The sequence below is a fragment of the Pseudophryne corroboree genome, chromosome 3 (genome assembly GCF_028390025.1).
Source record: "Pseudophryne corroboree isolate aPseCor3 chromosome 3, aPseCor3.hap2, whole genome shotgun sequence".
NCBI lineage: Eukaryota > Metazoa > Chordata > Amphibia > Anura > Myobatrachidae > Pseudophryne > Pseudophryne corroboree.
In genome coordinates this window covers 158,021,806-158,036,794 of record NC_086446.1, presented here as the reverse complement: position 1 = coordinate 158,036,794, position 14,989 = coordinate 158,021,806, and the positions used below count along the sequence as shown (strand labels likewise).

Below are 14,989 nucleotides of genomic sequence, written 5' to 3'. Positions count from 1 at the left end.
GGTGAGAAAATTGTCAAGTCAAGCGGAACGCGACCTGTCAACATCTCCTCCTTCACATTCTCCCGCAACTGGGGGTGCGAGGAAAAGGCTCAGAATTCCGAGCCCACCCGCTGGCGGTGATGCAGGGCAGTCTGGAGCGACTGCTGATGCTGACATCTGGTCCGGACTGAAGGACCTGACAACGATTACGGACATGTCGTCTACTGTCACTGCATATGATTCTCTCACCATTGAAAGAATGGTGGAGGATTATATGAGTGACCGCATCCAAGTAGGCACGTCACACAGTCCATACTTATACTGGCAGGAAAAAGAGGCAATTTGGAGGCCATTGCACAAACTGGCTTTATTCTACCTAAGTTGCCCTCCCACAAGTGTGTACTCCGAAAGAGTGTTTAGTGCCGCCGCTCACCTTGTCAGCAATCGGCGTACGAGGTTACATCCAGAAAATGTGGAGAAGATGATGTTCATTAAAATGAATTATAATCAATTCCTCCGCGGAGACATTGACCAGCAGCAATTGCCTCCACAAAGTACACAGGGAGCTGAGATGGTGGATTCCAGTGGGGACGAATTGATAATCTGTGAGGAGGGGGATGTACACGGTGATATATCGGAGGATGATGATGAGGTGGACATCTTGCCTCTGTAGAGCCAGTTTGTGCAAGGAGAGATTAATTGCTTCTTTTTTGGGGGGGGTCCAAACCAACCCGTCATATCAGTCACAGTCGTGTGGCAGACCCTGTCACTGAAATGATGGGTTGGTTAAAGTGTGCATGTCCTGTTTTGTTTATACAACATAAGGGTGGGTGGGAGGGCCCAAGGACAATTCCATCTTGCACCTCTTTTTTCTTTTATTTTTCTTTGCGTCATGTGCTGTTTGGGGAGGGTTTTTTGGAAGGGACATCCTGCGTGACACTGCAGTGCCACTCCTAAATGGGCCCGGTGTTTGTGTCGGCCACTACGGTCGCTAATCTTACTCACACAGCTACCTCATTGCGCCTCTTTTTTTCTTTGCGTCATGTGCTGTTTGGGGAGGGTTTTTTGGAAGGGATATCCTGCGTGACACTGCAGTGCCACTCCTAAATGGGCCCGGTGTTTGTGTCGGCCACTAGGGTCGCTTATCTTACTCACACAGTCAGCTACCTCATTGCGCCTCTTTTTTTCTTTGCGTCATGTGCTGTTTGGGGAGTGTTTTTTGGAAGGGCCATCCTGCGTGACACTGCAGTGCCACTCCTAGATGGGCCCGGTGTTTGTGTCGGCCACTAGGGTCGCTAATCTTACTCACACAGCTACCTCATTGCGCCTCTTTTTTTCTTTGCGTCATGTGCTGTTTGGGGAGGGTTTTTTGGAAGGGACATCCTGCGTGACACTGCAGTGCCACTCCTAAATGGGCCCGGTGTTTGTGTCGGCCACTACGGTCGCTAATCTTACTCACACAGCTACCTCATTGCGCCTCTTTTTTTCTTTGCGTCATGTGCTGTTTGGGGAGTGTTTTTTGGAAGGGCCATCCTGCGTGACACTGCAGTGCCACTCCTAGATGGGCCCGGTGTTTGTGTCGGCCACTAGGGTCGCTAATCTTACTCACACAGCTACCTCATTGCGCCTCTTTTTTTCTTTGCGTCATGTGCTGTTTGGGGAGGGTTTTTTGGAAGGGACATCCTGCGTGACACTGCAGTGCCACTCCTAAATGGGCCCGGTGTTTGTGTCGGCCACTACGGTCGCTAATCTTACTCACACAGCTACCTCATTGCGCCTCTTTTTTTCTTTGCGTCATGTGCTGTTTGGGGAGTGTTTTTTGGAAGGGCCATCCTGCGTGACACTGCAGTGCCACTCCTAGATGGGCCCGGTGTTTGTGTCGGCCACTAGGGTCGCTAATCTTACTCACACAGCTACCTCATTGCGCCTCTTTTTTTCTTTGCGTCATGTGCTGTTTGGGGAGGGTTTTTTGGAAGGGACATCCTGCGTGACACTGCAGTGCCACTCCTAAATGGGCCCGGTGTTTGTGTCGGCCACTACGGTCGCTAATCTTACTCACACAGCTACCTCATTGCGCCTCTTTTTTTCTCTGCGTCATGTGCTGTTTGGGGAGGGTTTTTTGGAAGGGCCATCCTGCGTGACACTGCAGTGCCACTCGTAGATGGGCCCGGTGTTTGTGTCGGCCACTAGGGTCGCTTATCTTACTCACACAGCGACCTCGGTGCAAATTTTAGGACTAAAAATAATATTGTGAGGTGTGAGGTATTCAGAATAGACTGAAAATGAGTGGAAATTATGGTTTTTGAGGTTAATAATAATATGGGATCAAAATGACCCCCAAATTCTATGATTTAAGCTGTTTTTTAGGGTTTTTTGAAAAAAACATCCGAATCCAAAACACACCCGAATCCGACAAAAAAAATTCGGTGAGGTTTTGCCAAAACGCGGTCGAACCCAAAACACGGCCGCGGAACCGAACCCAAAACCAAAACACAAAACCCGAAAAATTTCAGGCGCTCATCACTATCCAAAATACCTCTGGTCCCAAGCATTTCGGATAAGGGATACTCAACCTGTATATATATATATATATATATATATATATATATATATGTAAATTTGTATATATATATATATATATATATATATATATATATGGTATTCTGTACAGAATTATATATAATCTCTAATTTTTACTGATGATTTACTGAGCAGTAAAAATCATTTCTATTTCTAATCTCGCTACAGACAGTTGTAGCTGCTTTCTGTTAATAAAATAGCAGTCACTGAGGCGTATAATAAATTGAAAGCATTAAATGGTGCAAATTTAATTGTGCAAATTCAAAATAAAATAAAAATGGAAAAAAGTTGTAAGTTAGATTTAGTACAGGCAGGGGTCCCATTACAGTTACTGCTGCAAACTAGCTGGACCCAACCCTGAATAGGGCACTCCCTGCTCTGCTTGTGCTCAAGTTCTCACTGATGTCATCATATTGGAAATCTCAAAGCTAACTGTGTACAGCAGCGGTTTCCAGCTTGTACTTCCACAGACAGACTCAAGAGTTACAGTACTTCTGTTTAATATAGTATACAACTCAACATACTGTAAGAGTGTATAGTACCAAGGGAAAAAATATGCACAGAAACATTGTAGATATGTTAGCATTTAGCACTTAGGGGCATACATATAAATTTTGGGTGTTTCAGACACAATAATTGTAATTTCTTATCGATACTATTTGTGGAAATAAGAAATCATTTCAGATGTATCAAATACCACTTGCAGGGACAGATGCTCTGAAAGGAACCTGTCCCAGGCTGTGATGTGTTTAAAGTCAAGTGATCACCTCAGCTGTGCTTTCACTCCTCTATCGGAACGCTTGTGCAAGCCAGGCCTACTTACAGTACCACACATGTACGGCAACCATGGCTGAGGCGAACCAGGGTTATTTTTTGTGAAGTGTAGCCCATAGGCCAGGCTTTTTCAACCAGTGTGCCGTGGCACACTAGTGTGCCGCGACCAGTTGCAATGTGTGCCGCGGAGCCAGAGCAGCTTCCTGCACCTCCAGAGTGAACTGTTGGCCCGGGCTCTTCTTAGAGGATCATTCATGCTCCGGCTGTGACCTGTGCCTTGATGACACGGCAGGGTTATATCATAGGTCACGGCCGCCGCATCTCACCACCCAGCCAGCCCACCCGCCTGCATACACATCTTCCAATTTCCGCCTGCATCCACAGCTTTCCTTGCCCACCCACATCCACACCTGCCCGCCCGCACGCCCGCTGCTCAGTATTCGCAGCACTCCACTATGAACAACCCCCACCACTGAGGGACAGGGAGGAGGACAGCTGACCGGTAGGGGCTAATATTTGATATGTTATTTCTCCTGTGGGGAGCAATAGGATTTATGGGAGGAACAAGGTAAATAATTCAATAGGATTTATGTGGGGAGAAATGTGATTGATTTATGTGTGAGCAACATGATTTATGTGGGGAGCATTGTGATTGATTTATGTGGGGAGCAATAGGATTTATTTAAGGAGCAACATGATTTATGTGGGGAGCAATCCATTGTTTTTTTCTGTGTAGGCCAATGTATGTGTGGATTTTTTATTACTGTGAGGGCCATTGTGTGTTTTTTGGGGGGTTTTCTGTGGGGAACGGATGGTGTGCCTTGGCAATTTTAAAACATTGTTTGGTGTGCCGCGAGTTAAAAAAGGTTGAAAATCACTGCCATAGGCTATGGCAGGTAGCGCCATCTTCAGATAGTGCTTGCTGTCAGGGCCAACTCCAAATGCTTTGCATTCTGGAGCGTGGAAAATCTGAAAGCTTCACAGTAGTAACAGGAAAAGGAGAGAGCACTGCAGAAGGTGTAACGGTTAGCATTACATTCTAACAGCACTGAGGTTTGCTTTCCACCATGGCCCTAACTGTGTGGAGTTTATATATTCTCCCCATACTCGCGTGGTTTCCTCCCACAACCCAAAAATATACTGGTAGGTTGATTGACTCTCAACAAAAAGAATTAACCCTAGCATGTGTGCATGCGTACATGTATTTAGGGCAGAGTAGATGGGTCAAGTTATTCCTGTCTGCCATCAAAATTCTAGATAAGAAGCTATCTGACCATAAGTCTAAAGGGGTGTACACACGGAGAGGTCCGTGCTTAAATTCTAAGCAATCTGACTAGCTTAAAGCCGCGTACACACGGGGGAGATGTGTGCTGGGCGATCTAGCACAGATCTGTGTGCTGAGCAGGGGGGGGGGGGGGTGCGCTCATTTCACCCAGCGGTGAAATGAGCGATCACTAGATGTGGCATGAATGCATGCCAAATCTAGAGTCAGTGATAGCGCCGTGCGGGGCTACACATCGCTATCACTGTGGGGCATAAACACGGAGAGATCCGTGCTTAATTTCTAAGCAATCTCGATTGCTCAGAATTTAAGCACGGATCTCTCCATATGTATCTCCCTTTACATACTTCATATTTGTGTTTATTTGGAAGTTTAGTGGTAATATCCCACCATTATTTGCTAAATAGGCCCTCTTAAGGTGTACTTGATTTATTTTAAATGATATTAGAGGGGTGCTGGGTAATCATTTATATACATTAGGGGGCAATTGGTAAACGTATTATTTTGAAAAAAGGGGGTACTTGGTAAGAATGAGCTGGTAAACCTTGGCATACAGGAGTTAGAGATAAAAATGTCTGTATACTTACTGGCTCCGGAGGAGGAGGTGGTGGTGGCTCTTTTATAACCTACCAAGAACATAATTAACACACCTTAGTAAAACAATGTAATGTGTTAGCATGATAGGAATAATACTATGTAAAAAAGGAAGCATTCTATTATTGTCCTCATTTTCTTTTCTTGGATATACTTTACAGTTTTTCATATTTTTTCCCCCCATAGGATCTAAACTTAAATAGTAGAAAGTTAATTTCCCATTGATACGTATTGCACAGGGGATCAGTATGAGATCCTGGCGGTCAGGAGACCGATGCCCGGATCACGACAGCCGGTATTTCACATGGTGTCGGGATTCCGGCGTCGCTATCCTGACAGCCGGGATCCCGAATGGCGGTCAATTGACTGCCTCCCTTACACAGTACATATACGTATTTAATAGTATATAAGTTTCATGCAGATTCCTAGGTTTTCTCCATCTGGTAAGAAATCTTGCAGCTTACCCACCCTTACACTAAAGAACCCTGCCTAATACCCCTTTTCCACTAGCTCTTAGAAACATGGGTAAATGTGCGGGGGCGCGCATTTACCCGTGTTTTGCCCTAGTGGAAAAGGATTCCCCGGCAAATTCCCGGATCAAGTGATCCGGGAATCCTACCCGGGTAGCTAGCCGGGTTAAACACGTGTACAACCCGGCTAGCTGTCTAGTGTGAACGGGTGCCGTGTCGAGGCAACACGGCTCCCGTTCACAGTGTATAGGGAGGGCGGCGCTGGGAGATCACATGATCACATGACTGCCGCGTCAGTAGTAGCATTACCAACCCGGCAATATGCCGGGTTGGTGAGCGCTGTTCAAAAGGGGCTGTAGCACGGGTTGCACGGGCTGCGACCCGTGCTTTAGTGGAAAAGGGGTATAACAGTACGCTAACTATGAAAGTGTCCTTGGTTTGAAATGTTCACATTTTATATATTTTCCTTAAACAGTGCTTTAGTAAGGAGTGTGTGACACAAGGACGAGGGGGTGATACAGTTGCTAGCACCCTGTCAACCTGTTCCACTGTGCACCCCGCTGCACTGCAGCTGCTCCCACAGCTATTGTTATTAAACATTATGATGTCATATGCACTAGGGGGTGGGGCGGGTGCCAGAGCAGGGAGTACAGCACTGTCCTTCCTTCTCCTTTATTGATACAGTTGTCCTCACATGATCCCATGTGCTTCTTACAGTGAAGTGGACAGAACTGTGTCATTTATGCCAGATGTGGTGCAACTGGTGACTTGCAGCCATAATACTACATGTGCATCACTTGCTGATCTATCTCCATTTTTATCCATCCTGGGATTTTATTTTGCAGCCACTGCCTGGTACCGTGTGCTGCTACTGACCCTTCTATTAACTGGTAATTCATTATCCATCAACTATAGACACCCTAATTTTTTGTTCTTTAGTTGTACTTGCAGTACTCACCACTGTGCAGCAAAGAGGCCAAAACCACCAGAGTAGAGCCAGAAGCAGTAGAAGAAACAGTATCAGCAAGGCGATGAACAGGATTATCCCAGTGGGCTGTGGAATTTATTGAACCATGTCATTACAGTGGAAATATGTGCAGATGAGAAAAGGCATTGGGGGTAATTCTGAGTTGATCGCAGCAGGAATTTTGTTAGCAGTTGGGCAAAACCATGGCCCTCATTCCGAGTTGTTCGCTCGGTATTTTTCATCGCATCGCAGTGAGAATTCTCTTAGTGCGCATGCGTAATGTTCGCACTGCGCATGCGTCAAGTAACTTTACTAAGAAGAAAGTAATTTTACTCACGGCTTTTTCGTCGCTCCGGAGAACGCATTGTGATTGACAGGAAATGGGTGTTACTGGGCGGATGTACGGCGTTTTAGGGGCGTGTGGCTGGAAACGCTACCGTTTCCGGAAAAAACGCAGGCGTGTCTGGAGAAACGGTGGGAGTGCTTGGGCGAACGCTGGGTGTGTTTATGACGTCAGCCGGGACCGAAAAGCACTGAATTGATCGCACAGGCAGAGTAAGTCTGGAGTTACTCAGAAACTGCTAACTCGGTTTTGATCGCAATATTGCGAATACATCGGTCGCACATTTAAGATGTTTAGATTCACTCCCAGTAGGCGGCGGCTTAGCGTGTGTAACTCTGCTATAATCGCCTTGCGAGCGAACAACTCGGAATGAGGGCCCATGTGCACTGCAGGGGAGGCAGATATAACATGTGCAGAAAGAGTTAGATTTGGGTGGGTTATTTTATTTCTGTGCAGGGTAAATACTGGCTGCTTTATTTTTACACTGCAAATTAGATTGCAGATTGAACACACCCCACCCAAATCTAACTCTCTCTGCACATGTTATATCTGCCTCCCCTGCAGTGCACATGGTTTTGCCCAATTGCTATCAAAAATCCTGCTGCGATCAACTTGGAATTACCCCCCATGTGCACTGCAGGGGAGGCAGATATAACATGTGCAGAGAGAGTTAGATTTGGATGTGGTGTGTTCAATCTGCAATCTAAATTGCAGTGTAAAAATAAAGCAGCCAGTATTTACCCTGCACAGAAACAGAATAACCCACCCAAATCTAACTCTCTCTGCACGTTATATCTGCCTCCCCTGCAGTGCACATGGGCCCTCATTCCGAGTTGCTCGCTCGCTAGCTGCTTTTAGCAGCTTTGCACACGCTAAGCCGCCGCCTACTGGGAGTGAATCTTAGCATAATAGAATTGCGAACGAAAGATTAGAAGAATTGCAAAAAGAAACTTCTTTGCAGTTTCTGAGTAGCTCGAGACAAACTCTGCCACTGCGATCAGTTCAGTCAGTTTCGTTCCTGGTTTGACGTCACAAACACACCCAGCGTTTGCCCAGACACTCCCCCGTATCTCCAGCCACTCCCGCGTTTTCCCCAGAAACGGCAGCGTTTTTCCGCACACACCCATAAAACGGCCAGTTTCCGCCCAGAAAAACCCACTTCCTGTCAATCTCACTCCGATCACCAGAACGAAGAAATTTCTTCGTTAAGCCGTGAGTAAAATACCAAACTTTTCAGCAAATTAACTTGGCGCAGACGCACTGCGAACAATGCACATGCGCAGTTAGCGACTAATCGCTCCGTTGCGGAAAAAAATAACGAGCGAACAACTCGGAATGAGGGCCATGGTTTTGCCCAACTGCTAACAAAATTCCTGCTGCGATCAACTCAGAATTACCCCCATTGTCTCTTTGTGTAACTATGTAATATATAAAATGATGTGGATATGAAAACATAAACAGTTATATATTTAACAGCAGACAATGAAGTCAGTCATTTGAATCGAAAGTCACATAAAACAATACTGAGTGTGAGATGTATCTAAGAATGGAGAGAGATAAAGTAAAGAGAAAAAGCACTGTCATTTTTCAAACACAGGCTGTAAAATGACAGAAGCTGATTGGTTGGTAATTGATCTCCACTTTATCTATTACACAGTGTGTGCTTGTAAGATACTTACACAGTGTGCGCTTGTGAGATACTTACACAGTGTGCGCTTGTGAGATACTTACACAGTGTGTGCTTGTGAGATACTTACACACAGTGGTGCAAGTAGAAATGTTTTCTTAGTGGTTCTGAGTGTTGAAAAATGGGTGTGGTCATGTGTTGTGAGGGGGCGTAGCCACATGCTGCTAGTGGGAGTGACTACATGTCACTAGCGGCGTGGCCACACGACACAGCCCCCTTTTTTTTTTTTATCTGGAGGCAAGGCTAAAAATATATGGTAATGCCTCCAGTATATTATAAATATATAGTGATACCTCCAGTATAATAGAAATATATAGTAATGCCCCCAATTTAATAACAAGATATAGTAATGCCTCCATTATAACAGGAAAATACAGCCACTGTCACACTCCCAGTAACCCTGACAAAGTGGGAGGAGCTGTCATGCTGCCAAGAACCATGGTCTTGTTGCTTTGTGGCACATTATAATTGTGGTAATGGCAAAGTGTGTGGTAGTGGGTACTGCGTACCCGCTGCCAAATTCTTAAGGGTACTCCGTACCCGAGCGTACCCGCATACTTGCACCACTGCTTACACAGTGTGTGCTTGTGAGATACTTACACAGTGTATGCTAGTGAGATACTTACACAATGTGTGCTTGTGAGATATTTACACAGTGTGTGCTTGGGAGATACTTACACAGTGTGTGCTTGTGATATACTTACACAGTGTGTGCTAGTGAGATACTTACACAGTGTGTGCTTGTGAGATACTTACACTGTGTGCTTGTGAGATACTTACACAGTGTATGTTAGTGAGATACTTACACAGTGTGTGCTTGTGAGATACTTACACAGTGTGTGCTTGTGAGATACTTACACAGTATGTGCTTGTGAGATACTTCCGCAAAGTGTGCTTGTGAGATATTTACACAGTGTGTGCTAGTGAGATACTTACACAGTGTGTGCTAGTGAGATACTTACACAGTGTGTGCTTGTGAGATACTTACACAGTTTGTGCTTGTGAGATACTTACACATTGTGTGCTTGTTAGATAATTACACAGTGTGTGCTTGTGAGATACTTACACAGTGTGCGCTTGTTAGATACTTACACAGTGTGTGCTTGTGAGATACTTACGCAGTGTGTGCTTGTGAAATACTTACACAGTGTGTGCTTGTGAGATACTTACACAGTGTGTGCTTGTGAGATACTTACACAGTGTGTGCTAGTGAGATACTTACACAGTGTGTGCTATTGAGATACTTACACAGTGTGTGCTATTGAGAGGTACTTACACAGTGTGTGCTTGTGAGATATTTACACAGTGGGTGCTTGAGAGGTACTTACACAGTGTGTGCTTGAGAGATACTTACACAGTGTGTGCTAGTGATGCTGACTGAGCTGGAGATGTAGGTAAGGCCCATGTTCATGCTGACCTGTAGATACACTACCCTGGGAAACAACAAATATGGGAATTAGAAGTGTTATATACATTTTTTTTTTAATCTGTTTTGTTCTCCAACACTAAGCCAAATTCACAAATTTGGGTGCTGCAGAAAATCAATGGAGAAAATAATACATATGCTTTGAATAACATGGGATACATAAATGTTTTACCAGTAATTGCATGTGTTTAATGGCCGACAGCATGATCTAACAGTCTACAGAATTATCATGTTTTCTTGTGAGAGAAAATGTATATATATATATATATATATATATATACCTCCTAACCTCCTGCATCCCCCTGCAGCCTATCCCTCCATACTTACTGTCAGGTTCTGGTAGGATTCTGACAGTCGGGATCCCCCTATCGGTATTTTGACTATCGGGATCCTGACCGCATTCCATTACCTACACCCAGTTGTTAGTCAAGGCAAAGCAAACTGTAAGAAAGGAGTTGCACCACCTACCCATGCATCTAATACCACACATGCAGTGCCAGATATATACAGTATTTCCTGATATATATTATAGACATTTTGCTTCTTGTATTGGGGTTGGGTGTCTATGTTAAATTCTAAAGTTTCTGTATTAACTAAGGAGTCGGGAGGGCAAAAAACTTTAGTGAACTTGTATAGAGACAATTCTTATGTACATAATGATAGTCTGATTCAGAGGGGGACACAGTAGCGATGGGCAAACATGCTAATGCCGTAGGAGGCATCTCAAGAAAAAAGCCACAGTCTGTCGGCATCACAGATTTGAGTGCTATGCCCAAAGCATCGGATTACCTCTATGGCAGTATGGTCCGATACTGCTCCCTCGGGGGCCCCCTGCGGTACATTCTCACAAACGTGCTCTTGCTCAAATTATGCAGGATGACACGGATACCGATTATGACACAGCAGACTGTGATGGGGATGTGTCGAGGGGGACAGCATCACTTGCTAAGGTGGTACAGTTGATGATTGAGACCATGCGGGATGTGTTACATATTTCTGACACACCTCCTGAGCAGGTTGAGGAGGCCTTTTTCACAGACAGTAAGAAAGCCCCTCTCACCTTCCCGGCATCTAAGGAATTAAATGCTATCTTTAAAAAGCCTGGGAAAACCAGGAGAAAAAAATCCAGATCCCTAAAAAGGTTCTGGTTGCTTTTCCCTTCCCGGAAGATGATAGAAAAAAATGGGAGTCCCCGCCTATTGTTTGACGCCTCTGTCTCTATGCTGTCAAAACAGGTGGTCTTACCAGTCCCGGGATCTACCGAGTTAAAAAACCAGGCAGATCGCAAGGTGGAAGCTACGCTCAAATCCATATACACGGCTTCAGGGGCTATACTGTGGCCTACTATTGCCTGTGCATGGATTTCAAAAGCTATAGCAAAGTGGTCAATCACTCTGCAGGAGGACTTGACTACGATGGCTAAAGGTGACATTGATTTATTTTTACGTAACATACAGGATTCTGCAGGGTTCCTGGTAGAATCCATGAAGGATCTGGGTTCCATGGCTGCGGGGATCTCCTCCATGTTCGTCTCGACTCGCAGGGGTCTCTGGCTGCGCCAATGGTCTGCGGACGCGGAATCCAGGAAAAGTGTGGAGAGTCTACCCTATACAGGTATGGCTCTGTTTGGGAGGTGCTGGATGCGTGGATTGCCACGGCTACCGCGGGTAAGTCTCCTTTTCTCCCCTCAGCTGCACCGATACAAAGAAGCCTTTTACTCCCAACACGCCACAGTCCTTTCGGCCCGCTAGGCCTAGAAAGAACAAGCCCTCTCACACCTTCTTTAGAGGTGGTCGTGCCAGATCCAAAAAGCCTGCTCCCGCAGGTTCCCAGGACCAGAAGCCTGCTTCTGGTACCTCAAAGTCCTCAGCATGACGGTGGACTGCAAAGCCTGGAGGTAGGTCAGGTGGAAGCAAGACTCCGGCATTTCAGCCACATCTGGGTGTCGTCTGGCCTGGACCCCTGGATACAGGATATTGTGTCCTGGGGGTACAGGCTGGAGTTTCAAACTCTCCCACCTCACCAATTCTTCAAATCAGGCTTGCCGGCTTTACCGCCAGACAGAGCTATTCCACTGGACGCTATCTCAAAATTAATAGTGTCCGAGGTCAATGTTCCAGTTCCACCTCATCAGTTGAACAAAGGTTACTATTCGAACCTTTTTGTGGTACCGAAGCCGGATGGTTCAGGCCAATTCTGAACTTGAAATCTTTGAACCCTTATCTCAGGGACTTCACATTCAAAATGGAGTCTCTGAGAGCAGTCATCTCAGGACAGTTGGAGGGGGAGTTCCTGGTGTCCCTGGACATCAAGGATGCGTACCTCCACATTCCCATTTGGTCGCCGCATCAGGCTTATCTCAGGTCTGCACTCTTAGACGATCACTATCAGTTTCATGCACTGCCGTTCGGTCTCTCCACGGCACCAAGGGTCTTCACCAAGGTGATGGCTTTCCTCCGCAAGCAGGGGGTGAACATAATTCCATATCTGGACGATCTGCTGATCAAGGCATCGTCCAGGGAGAAGTTGTTAAGCTCCATTGCTCTCACGGCGCATCTGCACAACGCATCTGCACGACGCAAGGAGCATGGTTGGATCCTGAACCTTCTAAAGTCTCATCTGGAGCTGACAAGGAGGCTGTCTTTCCTGGGGATGATCCTCGACACGGAGGTGCAGAGGGTATTTCTACCAGTGGAGAAAGCGTTGGTGATTCAAACAATGGTCCGGGATGTGTTGAAGCCTTCCCGGGTGTCAGTTCATCAGTGTATCCGCCCTTCTGGGGAAGATGGGTGCCTCCTACGAGGCTCTGCAGTACGGAAGGTTTCATGCTCGATCCTTTCAACTAAATCTCTTGGACCAGTGGTCGGGATCTCACCTACACATGCACCAGAGGATACGTCTGTCGCCGTAAGCCAGGATTTCGCTCCTCTGGTGGCTACAACTATCACACCTCCAGGAGGGCCGAGGGTTCGGAGTTCAGGACTGAATCCTTCTAACCACGGATGCAAGTCTAAGAGGTTGGGGAGCAGTCGCTCAGGGGAAAACCTTCCAAGGACGGTGGTCAAGGACCCTTCCGATAAACATCCTGGAGCTAAGAGCTGTATACAACAGCCTTCTTCAAGCAGCACACCTTCTACAGGATCGGGCCGTCCAGGTTCAGTCGTCCAACGTGACCACAGTGGCCTACATAAACCGACAAGACGGAACGAAGAGTACAGCTGCAATGTATGAGGTGTCAAGAATCCTCACTCTGGGCAGAAAGGCACGCTGTAGCGATGTTGGAAATATATTCATTCCGAGAGTAGACAACTGGGAAGCGGACTTCCTCAGCAGACACGATCTTCATCCAGGAGAGTGGGGCCTTCACCCAAAGGTGTTCGAGGAGGTAACCGGTTGGTGGGGAGTTCTTCACATAGACATGATGGCCTCCCGCCTCAACAAGAAGCTGCGGAGGTACTGTTCCAGGTCGAGGGACCCACAGGCAGTGGCGGTGGACGCACTGGTAACACCGTGGGTGTTCACGTCAGTGTATGTGTTCCCTCCACTTCCTCTAATTCCAAAAGTACTACAACTTGTAAAAAGAACAAAAGTTCTGGCAATCCTCATTGCTCCAGACTGGCCAAGGAAGGATTGGTACGCGTATCTGCTGGATCTACTGCTGGAAGATCCAAGGCCCCTACCTCTTCAGGAGGATCTTCTGCTGCAGGGGCCATTCGCTTATCAAAACTTACCACGGCTACGTTTGACGGCATGGCGGTTGAGCGCCAGATCTTAGCTCGGAATGGTATTCTGAGCGAGGTTATTCCTACCCTGATACAGGCTAGGAAGGGGGAAACATCTAAACATTACCATCAAATTTGGAAAAAATATGTGTCTTGTTGTGAATCCAAGAAATTTCCTGCGGTGGAGTTTCAACTTGGACGTTTTCTCCTTTTCCTTCAAGCAGGTGTGGATATGGGCCTGAGATTGGGCTCCATCAAGGTCCAGATCTCAGCTTTATCCATTTTCTTCCAAAAACAATTGGCTGCCCTCCCTGAGGTTCAGACCTTTTTGAAAGGGGTACTGCACATCCAACTTCCCTTTGTGGCACCAACGGCACCCTGGGATCTTGATGTGGTGTTGCAGTTCCTGCAATTGTATTGGTTTGAGCCTCTACAGGAGGCTGAAATGAATTTTCTAAAGTGGAAGGCGGTAACTTTGTTGGCCTTGGCTTCTGCTTGACGTGTGTCGGAATTGGGAGCTTTGTCCTGTAAAAGTCCCTATCTGGTCTTCCACGAAGATAGGGCGGAACTCAGGACTCGTCAGCAGTTCCTTCCTAAGGTTGTGTCGGCTTTTCATATCAACCAACCTATTGTGGTGCCAGTGGCTACTGACTCCTCAATTGCTTCAAAGGCCTTGGATGTTGTGAGGGCTTTGAAGATTTATGTGACGAGGATGGCTCGTCACAGGAAATCGGACTCTCTGTTTGTCCTCTGTAATCCCAAGAAAATTGAAAATTGGGTGTCCTGCTTCTAAGCAGTCGATTTCACGCTGGATCAGGTTCACCATCCAGCATGCATATTCTACGACAGGATAGCCGTGTCCAAAATCTGTTAAGGCCCACTCTACTCGTAAGGTGGGTTCTTCCTGGACGGCTGCCCGAGGTGTCTCGGCAGTACAGCTTTGCCGGGCAGCTACTTGGGCTGGATCAAACACGTTTGCTAAGTTTTACAACTTCGATACTTTGGCCTCTGATGACCTCAAGTTTGGTCAAGCAGTTCTGCAGGAGCCTGTGTGCTCTACCTCCCATTCTGGGAGCTTTGGTACATCCCCATGTTACTAATATGGACCCCAGCATCCTATAGGACGTTAGAGAAAATAGGATTTTAATTACCTACCGGTAAATCC

At 46.4% G+C, this 14,989-nt stretch overlaps 1 protein-coding gene across 5 annotated transcripts in view; it reads right to left on the bottom strand.

Annotated features, from left to right (window-relative positions):
* ANTXRL (ANTXR like) overlaps positions 1-14,989 on the bottom strand; it is a 367,823-nt gene that overhangs the window by 86,138 nt on the left and 266,696 nt on the right. For all 5 annotated transcript variants that reach the window (XM_063958514.1, XM_063958515.1, XM_063958516.1 and 2 more), the window contains 3 exons: positions 10,031-10,109; positions 6,638-6,733; positions 5,203-5,241 (listed from right to left, as the gene is read on the bottom strand). In XM_063958514.1, the coding sequence (XP_063814584.1) occupies positions 5,203-5,241; positions 6,638-6,733; positions 10,031-10,109 (214 nt within the window). The remainder of the gene's footprint in view (positions 1-5,202; positions 5,242-6,637; positions 6,734-10,030; positions 10,110-14,989) is intronic.